Source organism: Haemaphysalis longicornis, unplaced genomic scaffold (assembly GCF_048455015.1).
Source record: "Haemaphysalis longicornis isolate Haplotype H1 unplaced genomic scaffold, Haemaphysalis longicornis Haplotype H1 scaffold_3, whole genome shotgun sequence".
Taxonomy (NCBI): Eukaryota; Metazoa; Arthropoda; class Arachnida; order Ixodida; family Ixodidae; genus Haemaphysalis; species Haemaphysalis longicornis.
This window is the reverse complement of record NW_027526335.1, coordinates 164,531,703-164,549,546: the sequence shown is the minus strand read 5'-3', so window position 1 is coordinate 164,549,546 and position 17,844 is coordinate 164,531,703. Positions and strand designations below refer to the sequence as shown.

General features: G+C 51.0%; 1 protein-coding gene across 19 annotated transcripts in view; it reads left to right on the top strand.

Annotated features, from left to right (window-relative positions):
* Tai (basic helix-loop-helix family member taiman) overlaps window positions 1-11,074 on the top strand; it is a 592,092-nt gene extending 581,018 nt beyond the window's left edge. For 17 of the 19 annotated variants that reach the window (XM_077704527.1, XM_077704522.1, XM_077704525.1 and 14 more), the window contains 4 exons: window positions 101-314; window positions 3,907-3,988; window positions 6,195-6,398; window positions 7,367-11,074. In XM_077704527.1, coding sequence (XP_077560653.1) covers window positions 101-314; window positions 3,907-3,988; window positions 6,195-6,398; window positions 7,367-7,435 — 569 coding nt within the window. In that variant the 3' untranslated portion in view covers window positions 7,436-11,074. The remainder of the gene's footprint in view (window positions 1-100; window positions 315-3,906; window positions 3,989-6,194; window positions 6,399-7,366) is intronic. The other 2 variants (XM_077704523.1, XM_077704537.1) reach the window with 2 other exon arrangements.
* The last annotated feature ends 6,770 nt before the right edge of the window (window positions 11,075-17,844 follow it).

Genomic DNA, 17,844 nt, shown 5'->3' with positions numbered 1-17,844 from the left:
CCCTGCCATTAGCTGAGTACTTGCAATGTTTCACGCCCCTTTTCTTCTCCCAGCCCTCGCTGAGTATTCTGACGAGTGGTGTGTCTCCCCCTCCCCGCAGCGGCCCGGGTCAACTCCCCGCGGACCCCCCAGCAGCAGCCGCAGCCCCAGCCGGGGTTTGGGGGCGACCCCCTGCTCTCCCCCCCGGGGCCCCAGATGTCCCCCGGGAGCGCCTACGGAGCCGCTCCGGCCTCCGCGGCGCCCGTCTTTGGCCTCGACTCGTCCCCCCAGTTCAGCTTTGAGCAGCACTCCCTGCATGGCTTCCCCTCGGACAGGTGCGGCCTTCTCGTCTCTGAGGTTGTCGTGCGGGGCATTGCGTGGTTTGGGTTCCGTGATCGTGAGGTTGCGTTTCTCTCAAGCCATGTTTATTGTGAGTGCAAAGATGCATTCACTGGCTAAGAGGCATTCTGCCACTTGGTTACTTTTCTGTCACGTTGGCGAGCATTTCCGAGGAAGGGGAGATCTGGAAGCCCAATGACGAATCTAAGAAGAACCCCCAGCTGATGCAGATTGATCCGTAAAACCCTGGTATGGGGTGTTTCGTACCGTCTTTGTCGAAATTTTCTAGGCCTAACTCAAAGTGCGCAGGCCGCAAAAAATTCAACGTACAAGCTTACGTACCGAGTGAGGTTGGAGCGTTTTATGCCGGAAAGGTAGAGAAAACAACGCCTTTCTTGCTGTCATGAAATATTTCTGTCACCTTTAAAGGTGAAGCATATTCTTTGTGGTCTAGAAGGCCTAGGATTGGACTCGAATTGGGCTAGAAAATTTTGCCAAAGGGTATGCAGTCATGGACAAACGAAACACAGTAGCGAAAATATGAACCGGATCACACTAATAGCGTGAATTCTTTTTACCATGGAGGTAAATGATGCATGGCTTAGTTACAAAGACAAAGTTGGGAAATCTGGCTTTGCACATATACCAATAGCGCGCCATTATCATAAACAGTATTTTTCGAGTTTGCGAGTTCTGGTTCATATTTTTTTGTGTTTGCATTTCATTAGTCCGTGACTGTAAATAGGTACTGCTTTGGTGCGTTAAAAACTGAATTTTCGTATTGCCACGGTTTTTTAAAAGTCGAACATGTCCACTGTAAAAGGGTGAACTGAAGGGCTTGTTGGTACATCATATCGTTTGAAAACGGCACGGAAGACGGGACTAGGGAAGCTTGTGTCGTCTGTTACTTCCTTAGTCCCGTCTTCTGCAATGTTTACAAATGATATGTCCACTGTAACAATTTCCTTTTTTCAGTTTAAGTTGCAGTGTAACGAAGTACGGTAGTCTCTTGATAAACGGAACTTCAAGGGACCGAAAAAATTGGTTCCATTCAACAGGAGTTTCTTTTACTGAAAGAGATGAGCAGAAGTGCAAATTTGTGTGCGTACACACTCTTGATGGCATTTCATGGAGCTCTAAGCACTGGAAGATGAATGTAGCAGATAGTTTTTCAGTAAGCAAGAAAACTACAAGAGGTTTAGGCGTAACATTCATAACGTTTATTTGGCAACAATTGGTCACTGTGCCCTAAAAAATGCACGAAAATGCATCAAAGAGTCGCTTTCGAAGTCCTTTCTCTTCTAACGTTAGCGTGCATGCCTCAGGCCTCCACTTCGCAAGTGCTTACGACGTAAGCCACCGAATTTAGTAGACGGCAATGCGGTAATGAAGCACGAATAGCACCACGATGGCATGAACGAGGCGGCAGGAGCTAAGCCCTGTAACTTCGGCGACTTGAATCGGGACCGAAAGACTAGAACAAGAACTGTGATGTTGCATTCGTCCCGCTAACATGGCTCACTACTAATGAGACGAGGCTTACGAGGCTAAAAAACAAAACAAAAACTAAATAGCCGAAACCGGGAAGAGCTGATGTTATTGGCCATGGGTTTGACAAGAAGTTCCAATTTCTGTTCCGTTTACACGGTGAGGCGAAAATTTTAGCTCCGATTACCGAAATTTTTTAAATGCAGAGCATTTGTAAACTCGCGATGTCACCCGTGCGTCGGCGTCCGCAGCAGCCAGCCTCCCCCTACACTATAAAAAGAAATAACAGTTACCGGCGCCTGGTTTCGATCCCACGACCCTGCGGGCGGAACGCAAGGTACATGGTGCTCTACCCACTGTGCCACAAAACCGACACAGAATGAAAGGCTACGAATGCGCCTTATATCCTTGACTCATTCAAACTACGTCAAGGAGCTGCTGATACAACGCATTCACTACCTGTGGGCGGAACGCGAGGTACATGGTGCTCTTCCCACTGCGCCACAAAACTGACACAGAATCAAAGGCTACGAACGCGCCTTATATCCTTGACTCATTCAAACTGCGTCAAGAAGCTGCTGATACAACGCATTCACTACCTGTGGGCGGAACGCGAGGTACATGGTGCTCTTCCCACTGCGCCACAAAACTGACACAGAATCAAAGGCTACGAATGCGCCTTATATCCTTGACTCATTCAAACTACGTCAAGAAGCTGCTGACACAACGCATTCACTACCTGTGGGCGGAACGCGAGGTACATGGTGCTCTTCCCACTGCACCACAAAACTGACACAGAATCAAAGGCTACGAATGCGCCTTATATCCTTGACTCATTCAAACTACGTCAAGAAGCTGCTGATACAACGCATTCACTACCTGTGGGCGGAACGCGAGGTACATGGTGCTCTTCCCACTGCGCCACAAAACTGACACAGAATCAAAGGCTACGAACGCGCCTTATATCCTTGACTCATTCAAACTACGTCAAGAAGCTGCTGATACAACGCATTCACTACCTGTGGGCGGAACGCGAGGTACATGGTGCTCTTCCCACTGCGCCACAAAACTGACACAGAATCAAAGGCTACGAATGCGCCTTATATCCTTGACTCATTCAAACTACGTCAAGAAGCTGCTGACACAACGCATTCACTACCTGTGGGCGGAACGCGAGGTACATGGTGCTCTTCCCACTGCACCACAAAACTGACACAGAATCAAAGGCTACGAACGCGCCTTATATCCTTGACTCACTCAAACTACGTCGTCAGCGGCGTGCGTTGGCGACTCAGCGGCGTGCTAGCGGCGTGATAGCTGCGTGGTGTACACGTGATAGCACCAACCTGCCAAAACACTAAACGTTAACGCAATACACCCACCCCCTATGCGACGCATTTACTCTAGTCCCCCTCGCGGGGAGATGGGCCCATTTTTTTGTTTTGCTCTATCTGAATGCAAAACCAGCCAACTTACAGAGATGTCCCATCTAAAAAAGAATCTGAGAGGTTCCCAGCATGACCTTGTGAGTCATTTGAGGAAAGCCAGCGCCCGAATGATGCGTGCCAACTGTTTGTCTGAAGTTGAGGACTTATACGTTTGAACAAACGCTGAGCAGTAAAAAATAACATTGTTTTGCATTTTCGTAAGCGGCCGAAACTAAACATTTTAAGAATCCACCAGCGATACTCGACTCATTTTCACTGTGTAATGGCTGTCGAACTTTGGGAATGCTTCAGAGAAAGCTTCTTGTAACACCTGCACAGTTGGGCAGGTCAGTGCCACGACATGGGCGCTCAACTGTGCAGGCAGCTTGAAATTTTAGCGGTCACCGTTTTCCAGCAAAGCTGTTTATAGCGAGCGGGTTTTCACGGATTTTTCGCGTGCACAAGCAAAAGCCGGCACGTCTTCGGATTGTGAGTCGGGCGTCTGTAGTGCGGACGAGATTAGAAAGACGATAAATGTGTGTGTACATTTTGCCTCGATCGCTGATGAAGACAACGAGTTGTTACGTTCCATTCGAAATTCCGTGTCCCCTAGACTTTGTTGGTCATTATCTTATGCGTAGTGGACTCATGATTTTGTCTCCCCTTTTCGCAGGAGTCGAGTTGGAGGCAGCATGCCCTCGGAGTACGTCCGCCAAGAACTCAGGGCCATAGTCGGAGCACGAACGCAGGGACAGGTGAGTTGTGGAGGCTGGCCATCCTGTGCGCACAGAGCCAATACTAAGGGGATGGCACTGACCGGACTTTGCTTGCATTCATTCCTACCTGTCACTGGTCGAAATTTGATGCGGCTAGCTGCATCACAAACGGCCATCATTGACAGTGTTTTTACGATTAGGCAACGCGTTGAGTTCAAAGGCCTGGTACATCTTAAAGTATCTTGAAAATCTTAAAAGTTAAATCTTAAAGTGTGGTGAGAACTGGTATAAACACCTCTGTTTTCATCTCTGATAAGGGTTGCTGCCAAAGTATGACGGAGAAATTGAAAGCGCACGGTTTTCTTTGAAAAGTGCCAGTAAAGGTTGTGCGTGCAGAGGCATGGATCACGGCATCTGATGTTGCGTTCTGTTGTACAGTAGAATCTCGATGATACGAATCTCGCGGGACCGCGAAAAATATTCGTATCATCTGAAATTCGTATGAACCAACACAGACCAAAAAATTGAGCGCTGAAAAAATTTTTCGTTTATTTCTTTTCTTACTTTCGCGTGAACAAATCCATGATTTTTTTCTGCTTTTTTTAAACCCCCACGTCACAAAAGCAGTCCTTTCTGGAGCGCGTAACGCTTCGCCTAGCTTCGCGCTTGTCGCCTCACTCCCGGTGTCCAAGCTCGCTACATGCTGCAACAGTCAAGCGTGAACCGCATGGTGCGTTTTTGCACGCGATTCGCACACCTCGGCTTTGCGCGCGCTGTATCTTCAAGGCCGCATTGACGATTTCGCGCCCGCGGTATCTCCTACCTCGGTCAGAAAAAGACGCTGACGACTTGCGAAACGCTCGAGACAGCCTGCTGGCTCCGCCCGAGATGTTTAGGCTTAGCACTCCGGCAGATATTTTATGGGCGCTTTCACTAGTGGCGCGGATGGTGTTTTATAGTACCGTTTTCGCCAACGTTATCAGCTCCTTTACTGCACAAGAAACTTCGTGTCTGCCTTGAGCGGCATTTTAAAGAGCGGCTAGAAGCAGTCGCTCAAGCGGCCGTGCCACTTTGCGGCCGAAGCCACCGCCATGTTGCCGCCGCCGGCCGCGGCGCGCATGGGGCGTGCGGGGCGCGTTTTCGCGAGCAGAAAACAACAGCCCGGCCGTTTCTGGAGAAAGAAGAGTGACAAATGGGGAGAGAGAGCCGTCACTTGCTTGTTCGGCAGTCGGGCGCCTCGCCGGCTTGTTCGTATCATCCGCCGGGCCGCGCAGGTCCGTTCGTAACAGCCGAAATTTTTCCCATTGCAAACTGCAATTTTGCCGGGACTTTTCAGAAATTCGTATCATCCCGAAATTCGTATCATCGAGATTCTACTGTAGTTGCGTGTCAAAATGGTGCCCGGAGTACTGAAATGTAGATGCGTGGTGACGAATTTGGGGGGGTGGTTTTGATTCGCACGGCTGCTATAAGCTCGCGACTATCGCCTTGGGCAGTTGAAACAGCCCGAGTTTAGCAGCCTTGTTTCGTGTTGGCACCATTGTAGCGCAGTCTGCGTTCCTTAGGGTGTGCTCATTAGTCTCGCGTGACGGGGAGAGGCAGTGGCGGGCGAGAAAGTGTAATGCGAGATTTCGTTTGTGCAATGCTTAATCGGCAGCGCTTATAGTTCAGGCTTGATTGAGCAGCCTACGATTTCAAGTTGTGTAAGTTTTTGTATATGTGGCGGAAGCAGTGCTGCTACTGAGCTGTGTGAGCTGTAAGGGGTAAGTGATTCTGTTCCAAGTTGGGTACAAGCCATGCAGTTCTGGTGCAGTGCAGAACGTTAATTAAGCGTGTTGAAATGCCACACCCCGTCCCATAAGTGGCCTCAGAGACACCAAACCGCCCTTATTTATGAAAAGCATGTGTGCGTTTGAGCCAACAGAGCATTTTACAGTAAACATAAAGGAACATTTTGGCACCGCTGGTGCCTGAACCCAGGCCGTTTGTGCCAAAGCCTGTGGTACTACTTATTAGTACCACAGGAAGCCGAATAGCGGGGTGCATTTTTAGCAGTTGCTGAAAACAACGGAAGGAGTTGTCCCAGCGAACCCGCTGGTGGTGCTGGGCGCATACAGGAAGTGGGGAGCTTGTACCCACCAGGGAACGGAATCTCGCGTACGGAGTGGGGTGTTGCCTGTACGTGGGTGATTGTCTCCCGGCTGTGGGTGTCCGTCCTGACTGTCCTGTGTGCACGCTGTCGCAGCAGCAGCAAGGCGGGCCCCAGCAGCAGCAGCAGCCTGTGGGGGGCAATCCCGGGGGAGTGCGGGGGGGCTCCCTGTCCCACGCGGACCTGGAGGCCCTGGGCCTCCAGCTGGAGCTGGGGGGCGGGCCCTCGGAGCCGGCGTCGCCCCTCTTCCCGCTGCTGCCGCCCGCGGACACCCCACCGACGCAGCAGCCCCCGCCCCGGGTGCGTAGCGCGGTGTAGGGTGTCGGGTTTCGTTGGCGTGTGGGGGAAAACTTCGTAATTTTCGATAGCAGTCTGCTGTTCCAGAAGGGCTGTTTTGTTGAATCTTAAAGTATGGTGGAGCGCCACGTTTCGAGCGCTCGTTTGGTTTTGGAGGAATACGAGGCTTGGTGGTTGAGCACGAGTCGCCTTTCTCGCTTGGGTGTGCCAAGCTGTGCTGATAACTGGGGGAAACTTTGTAGTTTTTGAGAAGGGTCTTCTGTTCCGGGAGGGCTGTTTTGAACCTGAAGATGGGGGGTTTAGGTGAGTGTGACCAGTCCCCTCTGCATTTAGCTCGAAGTTTCGGCTGGGGCCACTAGGATGCGGCCGCACAGCCTGTCCAAGGGCCTCTGCAGTTTCTGGTTGAGGTGGCTTATGCAAGTGGGGGTAGTTGGGCCTTGGAAAGGGAGAGGGAATAAGAGGGGGGAAGAGGGAAGAGAAGTGGGCGATGGGGAGAGGGAAAGGTGGGATTGGGTCGGGAGCTAAACGGAGCACCGGAAAAAGACGGAAGGGAGGGGAATGTGGGGAGCGGAAAGGGAGGGAAAGAGCACTAGTGGTTGGAGAGGAGAGAGAGAGAAAGCGTTAACGTTGTCGTCCTTCGACATCATTTGCAGCTTAGCAAGCAGATGCGTGCCCAATTTTTCTTGGCACATTATCCCACATCCTTTTTTTTTTTGGTTGGAAGTGACGAAGTGCAATACGGCAGCGACAAGTCTGCGTTCTCGCACGACTTTTTCTATCCTCCGAGACTGTAACACCATTGCCACGTTTGTTCCTTATGGCTGTGTTCTTGTTGCAGCTGCAGCTGTTATAAGCTGGCTTGATTTTGTCAGTTGCAAAGCAGGTGAAGGAGCACTTGGTCAAAGTATTCTTTGTTTGGGGTTAGTTGATCCGGTGTGTAATTGGTCCACCTCCGCGTTTGCCCGTTCCAGGTCGATGACAAGCCCAGCGGCGACCAGCGCAAGAGCTTGCTGCAGCAGCTGCTCTCCGAGCCCACCTAGGGCCCGCCGACATGGAGGCAGCAGCGCCCACTGTGCGGCGACCGTCAACGCACGCACGTCGCCCAAAGCGCACCCCTTGCGTGTGCTCGTACTGTGCGGATGGCGGTGTTGTGTGTGTGCCGTGCCCGTTCCGACGACAAGTCGCGGTGGAGTGACAAGAAATACGCTGGGGCAACAACAGCAGAGGTGCGGTTGCCGGACAACAACGCCCTCGCGGTTGCTGTGTGTGCACTGTTCTCGTTCTTTTTTGTTTGTTTGTTTTCCGCTGTCCCCCGGCGGCTGTTGTTGTGTGCGGAACACGAGAAGGAAGACGAGTCGCCGGAGCAGCCCAGTGGTGTGCGCAAGGTCTCGTGTTGTTGTTCCTCCTGTTCTTCTTCTTCTTTGGAGGCCGGGATTTTGCCGGCGTGTGAACTGTGAACTCCGCGTGGAATGGTGGTGCTGTGACTCCCTCTCTTCCTCCCTCGACCTGGAGGAGGAGGCGCCGCCGTGGGATTCCTGTGTGTGTGCGCGTCGTCGCACTTTGTGTGTACATAGGTGTAAAGCGACGCCGTGCGTGCGCGCGCGCCCCCGATGATGGGCGCAAGACTGATTTTTTTTCCCCCTTCGAGCGTAGTAGATTAGGGAACAGTTTTTTCTCTTCTGTTCTTCTCTCTCCTGCCTGCGGTGCCCGTCACGGACGACGTGTTACGAATGTATTTTTTTTCTTCTCTCACCCTCCCATGTTTTTTTTCCCCCCCCCCCCTCCTTTTGACCTGCCTCACACCAACTGTCCCTGCAGTGGCACTTGTTTACTAGAAATTGTTGCTCCTTTGCTTACCCCTTCCCTCCCCTTGATTTGTTTTTCTCCCTGTTTTAACACTGCCCTTCCTTCCTGATGACACGTGTACAGTTATTATTATTATATTATTATTATTATTGCGGGGTCCCGCGGGACCGCTTTTTTTCCTCCTCCTGGAACTGCGTCTTTGTTGTTGTTGTTGTTGATGATGATGCGGCACTCCTTGCGTGCAGTCTTTATCTCTCTCTCTCAGGGTGACCGTCCCTTGGGATTGGAGGGTAGGTTCGCAGACTTCCCCTTTTTCTGCACTTCCGATTCCCACGTGCGCTCTCTCTCTTTCTCCCTATCTCTGCGGGATATCGCGTGGCGCGGTGCAGCTGTTGGGACGGCTGTCCTGTATCGCCTTTTGGCGGCCTGGCTCGCTTAGAAGCTGCTTTATTTTTCTCACTCGCTCGCTGACTTGTTTCCCAAGCGAGAGGCTTGTTGCTGCTTCCTTCCCCCCTTTTTTACTTCCCCTCAGTGGCAGCCTTGGCCCGTTGGGTAGAGTGGTGGAGGAAAGCGCTCCGACGAGCGGGCGATGTTACGTTCTCGGCTGGCGGCACCTTGAAGAATACTGTTGAAGAAAGAGTCTGTGATGGAAAGGGGAGGATTTGTGAGAGCGCCTGTCTGGCGAGGGCAGGAGGGGGAGGGCTTGGGTCGAGGTGGTGTGTGCGTGTGCCTCGAGTTGTGTCGTGTTTCGTTGCGTTTCGACCCTGTTTCGCAGTTCGACTTGCCTGCGTCCTTCTGCGTTGCCGTTTTTGTTTTGTTTTCCCCCCCGTCTCTGCTTTAACAATGTTGTTGACTACTTTGAGCAGTCGGAACCCCTTCCCCTGTTCCCGATCGTCTACCTCAGACATGCCGCTGGCTTCGTGTCTAGTGTGCCACTGCCCCCCCGACAGTCCCGTTTCCTCTCCCCCCTCGCTTTAGTTTCTCGTTGGTCTAGTACGGTAGCCCCCGTTTCCGCATTCCCTCTCTGACCCGTCTGCCTGTTGTACAAATTTCCGTGGGAGGGCGGACGCCTGTGTGTGTGTGTGCAGGGGAGGCCTCGAAATGTGTTTGCGATTGATTCTGGTTATTACGCTCGCCCTGCACAGCGCGCGACGGCATTCGGCTATTTCCCCTCTTGTTAGGAAGGGGAAGGGCGGCGAGTCTTGCTTTCGACGGCGTGAGCGGTTTCGCCGTGGTCGCCGCCGCTCGTACGCACTGTGACGCATCTTGGTGCTGTCTTTCCACAAAACGACGTTTACGTCATCTGACAGGGAAGCTTTGTGGCAGTGTTGTGTGTAGTTTGGGCTTGGAAGGTGCGTTTCGGTGTCGCCGTAGGGAAAAAGAAAAGGGCGCATCTTGGAAATGTGATGCGCGGCCGCGCTCCCAACTTTGAAAAACACGGGCATTTCACCGAGGACGGTCGACTCCGCCGCTTCATTTTGAGCCCTTGGCACCTGGGCTGAACGAGCTAGGTTTTGGAGAGACGGTGACGACTTGAGTTTCGGCTTACGGCTGGTGTAAAAGTGCTTGCGGTACGGATTGCCTGGTGGGGGGGATGTTTTGGCTACTTGGTAGGATGCTGTGATGACATTTTCTTTCTTTCGCTCTCTGGCAGGAGTCTCAGTTTGAAAAATGTGTTAGCTTAAGAAGAAAAGAGAAAAAAAAAAGTTAGCGTGGGTAATCTAGCTTTGTGCCTTTGTCTTAGCAGCGCTTCAGTCTGGGCTGGGCAAACTCTCTGCCGTCACATAGGGATGTTGTGCGGAGGGGTTTCGAGGGGTGTTGGGGAGGGCGGGTGCCCTGTAGGAGGGCGGTTGTCCGCAGGTATGTTTTTTTTTTCCCCATTTGCTCTCTCTCTCTTCTTTTTCCTTTTCTAGTGAATAATATACGAATCTATATACAAAATATATATATATTAGATATATAGTCATTTATATGTTGCGATGGGGTCGGAGGAGGCGCTTTTACGGGAGGGCTAGGAAAATTGTGAGAGTACCAAGCTTATAGTCATGCCGTGACAACAGAGTACAACTGGTATGTCTTTCCTTCATGAAGTTCAGCCCTGACAAAGGTGCTTGTTGCCTTTTCATTTTTCTCCCCGCTGCCGGCAACGCTTTTTCGTAACAGGGGCTCCAAGAAGTTATTCAATCTTCAGGCGCACAGTGATCGCTATTTTTTTTTTGCGGGCACAAACGTGCCTCTGGCACTGTTTGAGAGAGCGCAGATGTTTGAAAGGAAGAAAGAAAAAATACAGTCCACATACCTGCCTAAGCAGCTCAAGGTGGTGATGAGGATGTCCGCTGCTACGAGAGCTATTTCCTTTTCTCGACATCTAGGGCCTTAACAACTGTTACTATTCTGCTACTGCGTTACAGATGCTATATAAATATATATACACACTCAGACAAAAGGAAGAGACAAATATATATCTATATACATATATATATGTGGTAATTTTTTTCGTTGCCCACATGGGGAGCCGAGAAGGGGGGGAAATCAAAGATGCTATTTCTCTGCTGGTGTTCTTCGAAACGAGACGAAAAAGAGGGAGAGAGAGAAAAAAATCTAGTGTGCAGAGTGTTTTATTGATATTTTTGTAATTTGCGACGGGCCTGCATGATCCCTTCGGAACGAACCCTCCACCCCGTTTTGAGAAAAGTCGGCGAGCACCTCTTCTTCCTCCTCCACGCTGCAGCTAAGGTGCGTCTTGGCTTGACTTCGGCTTGGTCTTGTTTTGTCCCCTCCTCTCCCCCTTTTTCGTCCTTGTTTTCTCACGTTAGCTTCCCTTTGCGCGTGCGCATTTTTCGCGAGATACCACTTAACGCTGCCAGTATTGGCTATGGCATGGCATGGTTGTTGACCTGTTGGGAATGAGCCAGGTTGGAAAAAAAAAAAAAAAGAAACGTTGGTGTATAGATGTAAAAAAGGAAACTCCGGTCAGGTGTGATGGCTCTGGCGCGTGTGGGCGGTTGGCGCCAACCTCTGGACAGGTTGACGGCACATCGGGTTACAGTCTCTGTTTCTTAAATAACCGTGGCTTTCTCGCTCTGATGGGGTGCGCCCCGTAAGGGAGAAGGGAGTGTTTTCATCGGCGCCGCCCTACCTGACGACTACTTGCACATCTGAGCCGAGCGCTTGGTGTCCGCATCGTTTGTTGAAAGTGGACCGACGTGTTTGTTGGAAGAGCTTGTGGGCAGGACCTATGCTGCGCTTCGAGAGTGGTCACCAAGGCACTGTCTCTCTGGGGAAGCGGAAGTGTTTGTGTGTGTGTGCTCAAGGGTTTATCGCGCGTTTCTGTGGGTTGTGGTGGATTTTTGGCTAAATAATCTCAGGACCTTCTTTTCGAATTGTGAAAGGGCTACGTTGGTTTTTTTTGTTTTTTTTTTGCGTTGTAGCGCGGCGCTGTCCCGCTCACGTGGGGCTTCTACTGTTGTCAACACTGATCTCGATTGTCGTCTTCGTTTGCCGAGCGTTCCTCTGCTTGAAGCTGCTGTGATGTCACTGATTGCCTCCCCTCCTCCTCCGTTTTTCCCCCTCCTTGGTAGTGGAGTCACAGTGAAAGGTAGAGAGGGCAGCCTGTGTTGTCCAGGCGCCACTTAATGCAGCACGGGGAGCAGCAGTCAGTCCTTGGCAGTGGCGGCGAGATTACGACCTGATATGAATGAATTCATGGGGGTAAAAAACAAGGGTTCTGTAGTTCTGCAGCCAATACAGTCAGGTCTTTATGCATTACTTAATTTGTAGAGCACTGTCCAAGAGAAGCACTCAGATGAGATTTTTATCGTTGAATTACTTCATGCAAGCTGATTTCCCAAAGTGTTTCAAGCTTCAAGCAGCTTGAATGCTTTGAGGTTGGGTGTGCCTCTCTCTCTAACCTAAAACTACGAAGTGGGTGTAACTCTGTCGTCATGCTGTAAGGAAATGCGATTTAAAAAAAAAGTAAGGTGCCTATATTTTGGCTTTTGTGGTGGTATGGTGGGACAATGCAGAAATGGTGGCTGCCTCACGTCAAATGAATTTCTAACCTCTCGGAGGAGGCATCAAGTCGCCAGCCACACTTAACCGACGTCATACCTCAGATCGTGCAATTTCATTCCGTTTGGCCCGTCTTGTAATGAAACCGCAGGCCATTGTTCCCCATCTACAAGGGTGGAAGCGTTTTACTGCTTAGTGCCGAACAGCTTAACGGCTTTTACTTGTGGCTCCAGGCTTTGTTGCAATTGTTACGCGATGTCTCGTGTTGACTGTGGGCGCCCCCAGGTCTACTTAGTCCACTGTTTGTCGAAATGCCCTTGCGAGGGAGAGGTCCGCCTACCAGTTTATTCGGCTCTTAATTGTGGCGTACGAATTAGTAGGAGAGTACATCCTGGGAACTACTAAGTGCTGGCAAGCCCAGCAGTCTTGACCTGCGGACTTCATTGTGATAACTACACTGATAGGCCGGACTCGTAGTTTCGTTCTGAATGAGAGAGGCAAAGATGAGTACCTGGTGAGATCAAACTGCTCCATATTAGGGATGGGGGGCGGGAAAAAGCCTTTCAGGGCCAGTATTGATTGCGTAGTTGCTGCTGCTGTTTGCTGCCTATGCCCTCGGGAAGAGTTCTTTTGCGGACGTGGAAGGATGTGCATGTTTTTGTTGCTCCCGCTGCCTGCCTGTTTTTTTCCCCTGCCCCCGCCGCATCCATTTGTTCTGCTGTGAGCGAGAGGACTGTTCTGTTCTGCTCCGTTTTTCTCCCCCTCGCCTGTTGTACAGTGATGATGATGACGACGATGTTCAACCCACCACCCGACCTCCTCCCCTCGCCCCGCCGCGGAGGCTGTGTTGTTTATCTCCTCCCATGTGCGTGTGTGTGCGCGTTGAACTTTTTGGCCAGCACGACGACGACGAAGAGGGGCGTCTATTAGTCTCTTAACCTTAAGAAGAAAGAATGTTGTATTATACTTGTCTTTATCGTTGAAGAAGAAGAGAGGAAGAAAAACAGAAGCATTGTGTAGTATACGGAAAGAAAAAAAAAAGATAGTGTTCTTGATTTGTGGCAATGCACTGTGAGTTTTTTGTTGTATACAAAATAATATACTATTAAACAGCATGTAACAAATTACATGTGAAAACAAAAGAACCTGAGGCTTGCGAGTATTTATTTTTTTCTTGCGGTTTTGTTGTGTGGGTTCAGTTTTGCTGCTTAAGGAGTGTCTGTGTGCAAGTGCGTGTTTGATGTGCGTAACTGTTGCTACATTGGGCAGTGTGGTGTCGGGCACAGTGATGTGAAAGAAGTCATATAAGGACACCCCAGACAACCCATGGTAATTGTAACCTGGTAGTACTTCGGGCAGGCATGCTCTATCTTTAAAAAAGCGCTCTCTTAAAGGGCTAGTGTTTGATTACTGTAGTGTTTGATTACGCTAGTGTTTGATTACTCATACAAATTCATTTTGGCCATGAAAAACTTAAAAAAAGCCCCATAATGCAATACTACCCAAGGTAGAGATAGCATTGCCTACAAAATGATCCACCACCACCCGACGAAGCCTTCCCACTATAACACTAGGAAGCAGGCACCTTCCCCATCAATGGTGCCATGTGGATACCACTCGCTCCCAAACCGCACAAGCCTGTCTCCCTAACACCGTCGGGAAAACTTCTCGAGTATATGCTGCATTCCCGGCTAACTTCCTCGAACGTAAATGTCTTTCCCCCATGTATGCATCATCCTAATTACAGCAACTATCTGCCTTTGACCCACCCCCCCACCTCCCCTACTGTCTGCGCACCAGACGCATTCCCCAAGGTTGCACCAATGCCTTGCAACATGGATCGCGCGTACGACTCATTTTGGTGCAGAGCCAGGGTGTGACGCCTCCGAAAGAAGTGCACCTTGGCGCTCAGGTTAGGGCATGAACCAACCCAACCCTGATATCACTTGTAATCCCATGAAGGTTGCACCCATGCCTTGCCACATGGATCCCGAGTACGACTCATTTTGGTGCAGAGCCAGGGTATGATGCCTCCGACAGAAGTGCACCTAGCTTGGTGCTCAGGTTGGGACCCTGATATCACTCTTAATCCCGTGAAGGTTGCTTCCATGCCTTGCCACATGGATACTCAGTACGACTCATTTTGGTGCAGAGCCAGGGTGTGGCGCCTCTGACAGAAGTGCACCTTGGCGCTCAGGTTAGGGCACGAAGCCACCCAACCCTGATATCACTTGTAATCCCATGAAGGTTGCACCCATGCCTTGCCACATGGATCCAGAGTACGACTCATTTTGGTGCAGAGCCAGGGTGTGATGCCTCCGACAGAAGTGCACCTAGCCTGGCGCTCAGGTTGGGGCATTAAGCCTCCCAACCCTGATATCACTCTTAATCCCATGAAGGTTGCCCCCATGCCTTGCCACATGGATACTCAGTATGACTCATTTAGATGCAGAGCCAGGGTGTGATGCCTCCGACAGAAGTGCACGTAGCTTGGCACTCAGGTTGGGGCATTAAGCATCCCAACCCTGATATCACTCTTAATTGCCACATGGATCCGGAGTATGACTCATTTAGATGCAGAGCCAGGGTGTGATGCCTCCGACAGAAGTGCACGTAGCTTGGCACTCAGGTTGGGGCATTAAGCATCCCAACCCTGATATCACTCTTAATTGCCACATGGATCCGGAGTATGACTCATTTAGATGCAGAGCCAGGGTGTGATGCCTCCGACAGAAGTGCACGTAGCTTGGCACTCAGGTTGGGGCATTAAGCATCCCAACCCTGATATCACTCTTAATTGCCACATGGATCCGGAGTACGACTCATTTAGATGCAGAGCCAGGGTGTGATGCCTCCGACAGAAGTGCACGTAGCTTGGCACTCAGGTTGGGGCATTAAGCATCCCAACCCTGATATCACTCTTAATTGCCACATGGATCCGGAGTACGACTCATTTAGATGCAGAGCCAGGGTGTGACGCCTCCGACAGAAGTGCACCTTGGCGCTCAGGTTAGGGCATGAAGCCACCCAACCCTGATATCACTCGTAATCCCATGAAGGTTTGACCCATGCCTTGCCACATGGATCTCGAGTACGACTTATTTTGGTGCAGAGCCAGGGTGTGACAGCTCCGACAGAAGTGCACCTTGTGCTCGGGTTGGGGCATGAAGCCACCCAACCCTGATATCACTTGTAATCCCATGAAGGTTGCACCCATGCCTTGCCACATGGATCCCGAGTACGACTCATTTTGGTGCAGAGCCAGGGTATGATGCCTCCGACAGAAGTGCACCTAGCTTGGTGCTCAGGTTGGGGCATTAAGCCACCCAACCCTGATATCACTCTTAATCCCGTGAAGGTTGCTTCCATGCCTTGCCACATGGATACTCAGTACGACTCATTTTGGTGCAGAGCCAGGGTGTGGCGCCTCTGACAGAAGTGCACCTTGGCGCTCAGGTTAGGGCACGAAGCCACCCAACCCTGATATCACTTGTAATCCCATGAAGGTTGCACCCATGCCTTGCCACATGGATCCCGAGTACGACTCATTTTGGTGCAGAGCCAGGGTGTGATGCCTCCGACAGAAGTGCACCTAGCTTGGCGCTCAGGTTGGGGCATTAAGCCTCCCAACCCTGATATCACTCTTAATCCCATGAAGGTTGCCCCCATGCCTTGCCACATGGATACTCAGTATGACTCATTTAGATGCAGAGCCAGGGTGTGATGCCTCCGACAGAAGTGCACGTAGCTTGGCACTCAGGTTGGGGCATTAAGCATCCCAACCCTGATATCACTCTTAATTGCCACATGGATCCGGAGTACGACTCATTTAGATGCAGAGCCAGGGTGTGATGCCTCCGACAGAAGTGCACGTAGCTTGGCACTCAGGTTGGGGCATTAAGCATCCCAACCCTGATATCACTCTTAATTGCCACATGGATCCGGAGTATGACTCATTTAGATGCAGAGCCAGGGTGTGATGCCTCCGACAGAAGTGCACGTAGCTTGGCACTCAGGTTGGGGCATTAAGCATCCCAACCCTGATATCACTCTTAATTGCCACATGGATCCGGAGTACGACTCATTTAGATGCAGAGCCAGGGTGTGATGCCTCCGACAGAAGTGCACGTAGCTTGGCACTCAGGTTGGGGCATTAAGCATCCCAACCCTGATATCACTCTTAATCCCATGAAGGTTGCCCCCATGCCTTGCCACATGGATACTCAGTATGACTCATTTAGATGCAGAGCCAGGGTGTGATGCCTCCGACAGAAGTGCACGTAGCTTGGCACTCAGGTTGGGGCATTAAGCATCCCAACCCTGATATCACTCTTAATTGCCACATGGATCCGGAGTATGACTCATTTAGATGCAGAGCCAGGGTGTGATGCCTCCGACAGAAGTGCACGTAGCTTGGCACTCAGGTTGGGGCATTAAGCATCCCAACCCTGATATCACTCTTAATTGCCACATGGATCCGGAGTACGACTCATTTAGATGCAGAGCCAGGGTGTGATGCCTCCGACAGAAGTGCACGTAGCTTGGCACTCAGGTTGGGGCATTAAGCATCCCAACCCTGATATCACTCTTAATTGCCACATGGATCCGGAGTACGACTCATTTAGATGCAGAGCCAGGGTGTGACGCCTCCGACAGAAGTGCACCTTGGCGCTCAGGTTAGGGCATGAAGCCACCCAACCCTGATATCACTTGTAATCCCATGAAGGTTGCACCCATGCCTTGCCACATGGATCCCGAGTACGACTCATTTTGGTGCAGAGCCAGGGTGTGATGCCTCCGACAGAAGTGCACCTAGCTTGGCGCTCAGGTTGGGGCATTAAGCCTCCCAACCCTGATATCACTCTTAATCCCATGAAGGTTGCCCCCATGCCTTGCCACATGGATACTCAGTATGACTCATTTAGATGCAGAGCCAGGGTGTGATGCCTCCGACAGAAGTGCACGTAGCTTGGCACTCAGGTTGGGGCATTAAGCATCCCAACCCTGATATCACTCTTAATTGCCACATGGATCCGGAGTATGACTCATTTAGATGCAGAGCCAGGGTGTGATGCCTCCGACAGAAGTGCACGTAGCTTGGCACTCAGGTTGGGGCATTAAGCATCCCAACCCTGATATCACTCTTAATTGCCACATGGATCCGGAGTACGACTCATTTAGATGCAGAGCCAGGGTGTGATGCCTCCGACAGAAGTGCACGTAGCTTGGCACTCAGGTTGGGGCATTAAGCATCCCAACCCTGATATCACTCTTAATTGCCACATGGATCCGGAGTACGACTCATTTAGATGCAGAGCCAGGGTGTGACGCCTCCGACAGAAGTGCACGTAGCTTGGCACTCAGGTTGGGGCATTAAGCATCGCAACCCTGATATCACTCTTAATTGCCACATGGATCCGGAGTACGACTCATTTAGATGCAGAGCCAGGGTGTGACGCCTCCGACAGAAGTGCACCTTGGCGCTCAGGTTAGGGCATGAAGCCACCCAACCCTGATATCACTCGTAATCCCATGAAGGTTTGACCCATGCCTTGCCACATGGATCTCGAGTACGACTTATTTTGGTGCAGAGCCAGGGTGTGACAGCTCCGACAGAAGTGCACCTTGTGCT